Source organism: Rattus rattus, chromosome 4 (genome assembly GCF_011064425.1).
Source record: "Rattus rattus isolate New Zealand chromosome 4, Rrattus_CSIRO_v1, whole genome shotgun sequence".
Classification (NCBI taxonomy): Eukaryota; Metazoa; Chordata; class Mammalia; order Rodentia; family Muridae; genus Rattus; species Rattus rattus.
Window position 1 is genome coordinate 98,029,189 of NC_046157.1, and position 9,288 is coordinate 98,038,476.

The 9,288-nt window shown below is 42.0% G+C and overlaps 1 protein-coding gene across 1 annotated transcript; it reads left to right on the forward strand.

Moving 5' to 3' along the window:
* Positions 1–5,062: 5,062 nt before the first annotated feature.
* LOC116898103 (interleukin-17A) lies at positions 5,063–8,570 on the forward strand. The gene is made up of 3 exons (XM_032899488.1): positions 5,063–5,147; positions 6,242–6,453; positions 7,716–8,570. The coding sequence occupies exons 1-3, from the start codon at positions 5,121–5,123 to the stop codon at positions 7,951–7,953; spliced, it is 477 nt and encodes a 158-aa protein (XP_032755379.1). The 5' UTR covers positions 5,063–5,120; the 3' UTR covers positions 7,954–8,570.
* The last annotated feature ends 718 nt before the right edge of the window (positions 8,571–9,288 follow it).

Here is a 9,288-nt window from a genome sequence, read left to right on the forward strand (position 1 = left end):
TAACGCATAGGTATCTGATTCTAAATGCACTTGATTGAAAAAAAAAATGGAAAGTTTTGTGACCCACTTTAAATCAATGTTTCAGTAAAAGACCAGTGAGGAACTCACCTAGAAAGTAGCCTTAGTTTCCATGAGGTTTGTACTCATTACTCAGAGGAGAAACTGACAAGCAGAAAGGATCTTCCTGGTGTGATTTTCAGGTAGAGACTGAGAATACACTGGTAGAGTGTGGTCATTTTGAGATGACATCACAGGACACGTCTTCCTCCTCTTACTCAGCTTCCAGGCATTATTCTCAGGGCTTTGGGGCTGGCAAATAGGACGTGCTAAGAGAAGCCACCATTGCCAAAGTGATGATACTCTTTTGAGCTTGCCGAGAGAGCTGATTTCACGTGACTGGTGCAATAGATAACAAGCTTTAGCCACATGGGTTAGGTTTGCTTTGTAGAGTTGTCTGGTCATCTATGACCTAACTGTATTGAATAAAAGTAATCAGATAAAAATTCAGCCAGGTAGCTGTCAATGACCAATAGGGAAAGAAAGAAGAGTGTACGCAGAAGCACCTCTCACAGCTGGTCTCTATCAGGGAAGAATGGCTATGCAGAGTGACGAAAAGCTGACTATGGAAATAAAACAGAATCGGAAGGTTAGAAAGGGATTCTGGGGCTGGAGAGATACCTGCCATGCAAGTGTTCATACCTGAGTTTGGAGCTCTAGCATCTATGTAAAACTGAGTCTTTATGACCCTAGTTAGGAGAAATAAGGGAACAGAGGCAGGAGGCAGAGGGATCCCTGGAGCTTCCTGGCCAGCCAGTCTAGCCAATCTTTAAGTACCAGTTTCTCAGTCTCAAAAGAAAAAGTGGGAGCGATTTAGGAAGGCCCTCAACGCACACATCTGGCCTACACACACACACACACACACACACACACACACACACACACACACACACACACATGAACACAAGCACACTTCTAATGCATCCACATGCTTACACTCAAACATTCAGCCCAAGCACCAGCCTACCCAATTAAAGTAGTCATTTACTGATCAAACCCAATTTGCCATATGCCATGAGGAAGGCACTTTCCTCCACCACAGATTCCAGAAAAATCTGATACCCATTCCTGGGACTTTCCATCCCAGGATTTTTCAGAGTGGTCCTCAGAAGTGTAAATTACAGTTAAAACTAAGTTAAAATGTAGATCTGGATAAGCTCCTGGCTTTACCCATTCCGTAAGGCCACCCATGAGGTCATTATTGCAAATACTCTTGTATCTTAACAGCAGACCTTTCCTGTAAGTGTCTATTTGGCATTTTTCCAGGTCCAGGTTGGGCATCTTCATAGCAGCAGCCCCTACATTTAGATCCCAAGAACACTCTCTCCAGGACTGTTCTATTACACAAAGCCAATGGAGAAGGAACCTTATGCAGTATTGTACCCATATTAAACTAAACAGCACCTACCTTTTCAAACAGCCGTTGTCTTCTTTAAACTAGGATGTATATTAACCACTTAAAACTATGAAATCCCTCCTTTATACAGACCATTGTTGTCATTTTTTTCCTGAAAATGACTCTAGAATACAAATTAATGAAATAATAGATTATCAATGGTAGCCCTGCCTTTTGAGTGGGAAACAAAAATTGGTTTTTATGTTGTTGGTAATGTCTTAAATTTTCACCACACTGAGACAAAAGATATTCTATCTGTCCACAAAAGTAAGAAATTTTTCATTATTCTTAGTGTTTTACCCTCTATTATAGCTAGACAATAATACTGTATAATGGTCTAATGATTTCATGAAGCCCACAAATATCTCTTCCCTTAAAACATCACTTGACTACAGGCATCCTCCTGTTGCATACCCTCCCACACACATCCCTGGTCCTGAAACCCATAGCTCCCCAGTGTTGTAGCTGCTGTTCTGAGTCTTCAGAGAACCAAGACCGATAAACTTGGAGACCACTCCTGAGCGAGCTCCTCATTCCCAATCTATTATTTATTCATTGTCATTTTCTTTCTGCAAAAAGTCAACCACGGTCAACAGGTGAGACAAAAACCTCATTTTATGAAGCAGAACAGCACTTCTACAAAAAAAAAAAATGAAGTAGGTCTCAGCAAGGCAGAGGCACAATGAAAGGGAAGACGCCAATCGCTTTGATGCCCTCAGCACACCAGCTCTCACTATGGCCTTCCTTCTACCTCTGAAGCAACGGCAAGCACGAAAGAAACCTGACCTTCCGAGCACAGCCCTTGCGTTCCCAACTGCTTCTTCAACGACAAGACTTTCAGATGGAGTCTTTATGGCTGGGAAATCAGTTTTCCTCAAAGCCAGGCACCAGCTCCATCTCTAAATAAGCATCTTCACACTATTGTGAAAACTGATCTTGTCTCTCTTCCCTTTATTTTAAGACAAATATCGTCATCTCTCAAAGGCCCAAATATACACTGAGTTTCACCACCATGGGACACTCAACTGGGAGGATTGCTAGAGCTTCCTCTTCATCATCAGTGGACAGATTTGGCAGCAAGCACCTTCCTCTCCTGCACATCCTTGCCAGATAGCAACAAGGAGTGTCTAATCCTCCTCGGAGTTCAGCATAGGCTTCAACGTTGACATACACTTTTCAAAGGCTTACAGGCATAGAGCCAGGGAACAAGACAATCCAGGAGTGTCTTAGAATGCAGCTGAGTTCTAAAAGGAAACAAGGTTATGAATTTCTGACATAATGTTTCCTATTGCCAATCAATAAAAAGGCTCAGCTGCTATTTACCAAACTCTAAGCAGTTGGCACAAGAATTAGCAGAATAGCTACGAGCGTTCAAGTAACTTCCAATGTAGAAAGAAGTCTGTGAGCAAACAGTATACACTTCAAGAGAAACAGACAGCCACAAGCGAGTCAAAAGTAATCCATGGGGCTGGAGAGATGGCTCAGCAGTTAAGAGCATTGACTGCTGTTCCAGAGGTCCTGAGTTCAATTCCCAACAACCACATGGTGGCTCACAACCATCTGTAATGGGATCCAATACCCTCTTCTGGTGTGTCTGAAGAGAGCGACAGTGTACTCACATAAATTAAATAAATAAATCCTTTTTTAAAAAAAAGGTAATCTATGAAGACCTATATTATATAAAAGGTTATATTATATACAACAAAACTTAAGGAAATGAGTAACACATTAGCCGTAAAGAAGCCAATGTCGTGGTCTGGTTATTCCAGTGAGGTTATTTCCCGCCAGAACAACTAGTGAATAGGATCCTACAAGACAAGCAGCACACTGATAAATAGGGCAAAAAGGACGTTGCCAAAGCTGTACTTTAACGGAAGGTTGGTAGCTTGTAGAAAGAGGACACATAGAAAACCAGGACCCAGTGAATCCTAACATGGAACACAGTAGGAATAAAGCTAAAAGGGACATTTGTTCAAACTGTAATACTAATTCAAGAGATAAGGACTTCACGTTTCTCATTCGGGAAGCTAGAGAATGGGAAAAGAATGGGCAATCGGTGGTGTGCGTGAGAACCATTTCAGGGTTATTAGAAGTGCAAAAAAGCAGGTGAAGGTCAGAGTTGTGAGCCATCAGGAGGCCTGGAAAGAGGAATGAGGTGTGAGGTGCGGCAACTTTTGAGAACAACGAGGTCACAAACAGAATCCAGCAATCCTACCGGAAGTGCTGTCTACTGAACAGGAGCTGCTGGTTCACCTCATGGCTTTGTGCTGAATGTCAGACAAGAGCTGAGAACTGGGAAGCACGTGAGACTCGTTAGAGGTAGAGGCAAAGAAAAAGGACATGCAGATGACCTCCGTATGCAATGACCTAGTGACCCCCATATTCACCATAACAACATGCAGATGACCTCCATATGCAATGACCTAGTGACCCCCATATTCACCATTACAACATGCAGATGACCTCTATATCTAATGACCTAATGACCCCCGTATTGACCATCTTGTCCTCATATCCTCTATTCCTGAAGAGAAAGCATTCTCAAGGAATTAACCGCAAAGGTCATCTCACTGAGAGGAAGACAGCATGAGAGAGCCATCTCCATCTTCCCTTCTGTTCCCTCCTCTCCCTCTGTTCCTAGTCCCCCCCCACAGTGCCTCAGTGTCTCCATCATCTTTCAGCCTCCATCTCGATTTCCAATTCATTCTTCACGTTGCCCAAATGGCCCCATATTCTTTCACTTCCGTTTCCTTCCTGCTTAGAAGAAAGGCTTGAAACTGAACTTCAAAGCAGCAAATATTAGCAAGTTTCTTGACAACACGCAACAGTCCTGTCTTCAACCGGTAAACCTCCTGTCTCTAGCTACTCCTTAATAACTAATTGGACTTTGTGATTGTTTCTTGTGGAGAGTAGGCACTCAAGGAAAACAGTTGCCACGGTCAGTTAAATAGAATGTGTTCCATCAGTGTTATGTTATTTATTTTGTTAGTCTGTTTACGTGGCAAGACATTGAATGGTTTTGTTTTGGGTTTTTTTGTTTTGTTTTGTTTTGTTTTGTTTTGCTTTTTGGTGGGGGGATGCTCTCTAGCCAGGGAATCTGGTAGAAAAAAAGAGAAAGATCGAGTCAAAATGCAAAGCATGTGACACTAGGAGACTGTCAAGGGACTCAGGAACTATTAAGATGGAGCCTATCGGGGTTGGGGAATTCAGCTCAGTGGTGGAGCGCTTGCCTCGTAAGCGCAAGGCCCTGAGCTCAGTCCTCAACTCCAGAAAAATAAAAAAATAAAATATAAATAAATAAATAATAGAAAAAGATGGAGCCTATCTCTGCAACAGCTTCAGATATGTCCCTACACACAGGATACTGAACCACAGCAAAGCGTCTCTGGTCGGCTCCCAACAAGTCATCCTTCTTTGCATCGTGAACTTCTGCCCTTCCCATCTACCCTCAGAGACAGATGTTACCCGTCATAAAGCGGTGGTTCTGCTCTGACCTCATTTGAGGATGGAACCTTTACACAAATGGTGTCGCCCCCTAACCCACTCTCGACGTAAGTGACCACAGAGGGCGTAAAACCCTATAAAAAGAGAGAAGGGAGCACTACACTTCATCCACCTCACACGAGGCACAAGCTCATCCCGTACCAGCTGATCAGGACGAGCGACCATGAGTCCCCGGAGAACTCCATCCGTGGTGAGTCCTGCACTAATGTAGAAGGCGCTTGCTGATTGAGACCGGGTTGTGTTGCTGCACATGGTATGACATGCTCGACTCCAACTGTTGGGGTCCATAAATCTGTATATGTAGACCTGGAAATGAAACCTTTGATAGATGCCTAAATCATTGTACAGCATTTTCAAGAACTGATAAGCATCAGTCAGAAAGATTAGGTTAAAACTGAAAGGTAGCTGTGATGAAACTAACCCACATAAGAAATGTCACATGACACTATGCAATAAGAAAGACTGTCTGTCAAAAGTCTATTTTTCTGAGTGCAAAGGATTTGACATTATGAAGTGGGTTACTGTTCTTGCAGATTTGAAAGCTTTGTAAGAAACTTTTGCTCCATTGTTTTATACCAAAGTCTTAGGAGATCCAAACCATGTGATTCTAATTAGATGTATATATAACTCTCCTTCTGAATAAAGCTTTATAATTTTTAAATACTTAACTTAAAAGTATGTTCTGAAATCCGAGTCTTACTATAGAATCAATGCATGCTAAATTTAAAACAACCGGAAAATATACCTAAGAAAACAAGGTTTCTTTCTGGAGGATAGCTGGTGTATGAACACGGTTTCTAATTCTAACATGAATGCTGACAACCTGTAGGTTTTCTGCAGCCCTCTCCTCCAAGATACATGTTTGACTGCACACAAGGTTTACAGAAGGGGTGACTAAGAACACTAGTCTCGGAGGATAAGAAAATCGAGGTCATTTAGTCTCCCATTGACTCACGAGCCAGCAGGCTGATGAGATGACATAAGCTGACATTTTTACTAAGACCACTGTTGTCTAAGACATAGCATGTCTGTCCTCAGTCAGAAAAAGAGTGTAGAAAACTGGTTGAAAATAAAATAAATTCTATGTTGTTAGCATGATTTTGGCCATCTTGAAAGTTTTTAAATTTAAAGTTACTTACATGGTAGTATAGATATTTCCAGAATGTTGAATGTTTCCTGTAGGAGTTAACCAGACAAGTATATGTTAGCTATATACTCATCATAATGAATTTATCAGGAAAAAATATACTAATCCAATCTCCCATCACCTATTTTCCCTTCTAGTGCCTGATGCTGTTGCTGCTACTGAACCTGGAGGCTACAGTGAAGGCAGCGGTATTCATCCCTCAAAGTTCAGCGTGTCCGAACACCGAGGCCAATAATTTTCTCCAGAACGTGAAGGTCAACCTGAAAGTCCTCAACTCCCTTAGCTCAAAAGCGAGCTCCAGAAGGCCCTCAGACTACCTCAACCGTTCCACTTCACCCTGGACTCTGAGGTACGTAAGAACTCCAAACCAAAAAAAAAAAAAAAATCTGTGTTTTTCCATTCTTTGATGCATCATGCCTACCCTGAACATCATTATTTTTTCCTCTCAGAATCCTCAGAGACCTAGAAGGACCGTTGTGCTAAGCAATGGTTCTCAAAGCTTCCTCTACAGGCTTCTTGGATAGAGCAGGGAATGCTTCACCCTAACCTGTTCTAGTTGTCACTAATGACATAGATCAACCCAAATTAATGATAACTATGATTCTAGCATCTCTGAGAGCTCATGTTGATTGCTGACTTTTTGGAAATCAGGATATGTAAGTCGTTTTCTACCAGACCTACAATTAAAGAGATTTGCTGAAAATAATGTTTAATTAACTAGGAGTTTTTGGGTCTGTCCTGAAGAAGACATAGAAAAATAAAGCTTAAATGGCTAATAGAGGAAGTATCCTGGTGAATACTTCTTCTCCTTTGTGAGTTGACTTGACCTCCAATCCCAGCACTGGAATACACTATTCAGACCCTATAAAGAGCTCAGTACTTTGATCGATTGAATTTATATAAATGGGTTTCAATGGCAAGGAACCTGTGGATCCTTCTGCCTATAGGATTTCTTCTTTGCCCAGTACTAAGGACAATCAATTCAAAGGTCTAAGTGAACTATTTATTCAGGTATTATAAGGAGACAAGGAAGAGATTATAAAGGGACTTTAGTCATTGTTTCTAGCTTTTCACACAATCGTTGGTTTCCATCCCCCTAAGTGTTCTCAGATATAATTCTGACATTCCCTCTTTCAAAGACCAATGTCACCACGTCAGATGAGCAGCCATCTTAGTCCTTGGTCATCTGTCCCTTTGTCGTTTCCTGTCAATCAAATGTACCCTTAAAATGTATCTCTCAGTGTTAAGTTTCCGTCCTCACTGTGGCCTTTCAGCTTATTCTGTTTATCTTTCAACGATATTTTTCTAAAGCACTTCATAAACTTTAAAATTCAAGTTTGTGAAGCCGTGGGTCCAGTTCCATGATGGAATGGGTGTCTGTTATGTGGAAGACACTGGCTTTGCTCCTTATCACTGCAAAAGAGGAGGAGGGAGAAAATGGGGAATCCGGGAGGAAAACGATGGAAAGGGAAGAATCCAAATTCTCGGACTAGCCAAAGTCAGCAACTAACATGTAGAGGTTTTGCGGCGCACATATGTGTCGTAATATGTTCTTCTCCCTCCCACTCTTCCTGGAATTCACTTTCTTCCTGGCTTTTATCTCCCCTGCAGCCGCAATGAGGACCCTGATAGATATCCTTCAGTGATCTGGGAGGCACAGTGCCGCCACCAGCGCTGCGTCAACGCTGAGGGGAAGTTGGACCACCACATGAATTCTGTTCTCATCCAGCAAGAGATCCTGGTCCTGAAGAGGGAGCCTGAGAAGTGCCCCTTCACTTTCCGGGTGGAGAAGATGCTGGTGGGCGTGGGCTGCACCTGCGTTTCTTCTATTGTCCGCCATGCGTCCTAAAGAGACCTGAGGCTAGCCCCTAAGAAACCCCTGCGTTTCTCTGCAAACTTCCTGGTCTTTTTTAAAACAGTTCACAGCTGAATCTCAGCCAGTGATATGGATTTAAAGGCAGGGTTAGAATTGTCTGCCTTCCACCCTGAAAAGAAGGTGTAGAGGGGATACAAATTGCTTCTTGTTTTTCTGTGGGCTTTAAATTATTTATGTATTTACTCTATCCCGAGATAACTTTGAGGCATAAGTTATTTTAATGAATTATCTACATTATTATTATGTTTCTTAATGCAGAAGACAAAATTCAAGACTAAGAAATTTTATTATTTAAAAGGTAAAACCTATATTTATATGAGCTATTTATGGGTCTATTTATTTTTCTTAAGTGCTAAGATCATGATTATCAGATCTACCTAAGGAAGTCCTAAGTAATATTAAATATTAATTGAAATTTCAGTGTTACTATTTGCTTATTTAAGGTTCCCTCCTCTGAATGGTGTGAAAGCCAAACCTCGTTTTATGTTTAATGACTTTTTAAATTATTGAGGCTTCGAAAAATTGGGCAATTTAGCTTCCTACTGTGTGTTTAAAAACCTTGTAACAATATCACTATAATAAATTTTTGGAAGAAAATTTCTTTTCTTGTGCTTATCAAAAGTGGTGGCGGGGGGGGCTGGAGAGAGGGATCACAGGCGATAAGTCCTTTCCATAGGTGCCTGCTTACATACATACATACACACACACACACAGAGAGAGAGAGAGAGAGAGAGAGAGAGAGAGAGAGAGAGAGAGAGAGAGACTTCCCTAAAATCAGTCCCTCCTGTGTATAGGTTCTCATCTTTGGATTTAATCAAAGTTGAGGATCAAGAATGTAGCTAGCCTGTACAAAGTGGCTACTACCCTCTATCAAAACATCTCAAAGTTTGGAGCAGAGACTGAAGAATGACCATCCAGAGACTGCCCCACCTGGGGATCCAGCCCATATGCATACAGCCACCAAAGTCAGACAATATTGCTGATGCCAAGAAGTGCATGCTGACAGGAGCCTGATATAGCTGTCTCCTGAAAGGCTCTGCCAGAGCATGACAAATACAGAGGTGGATACTCGCAGCCAACCATAGAACTAGGTCTCCATTGGAGGAGTTAGAGAAAGGATTGAAGGAGCTGAAGGGGTTCACAGCCCCATAAAAACAACAATACCAAGCAACTAGAGCTCCCAGGGACTAAACCACCATCCAAAGAGTGCACATAGACAGACCCATGGCTCCAGGTGCATATGTAGCAGAGGATGGCCTTGTTGGGCACCAATGGGAGAAGAAACCCTTGATCCTGCCAAGGCTTGAT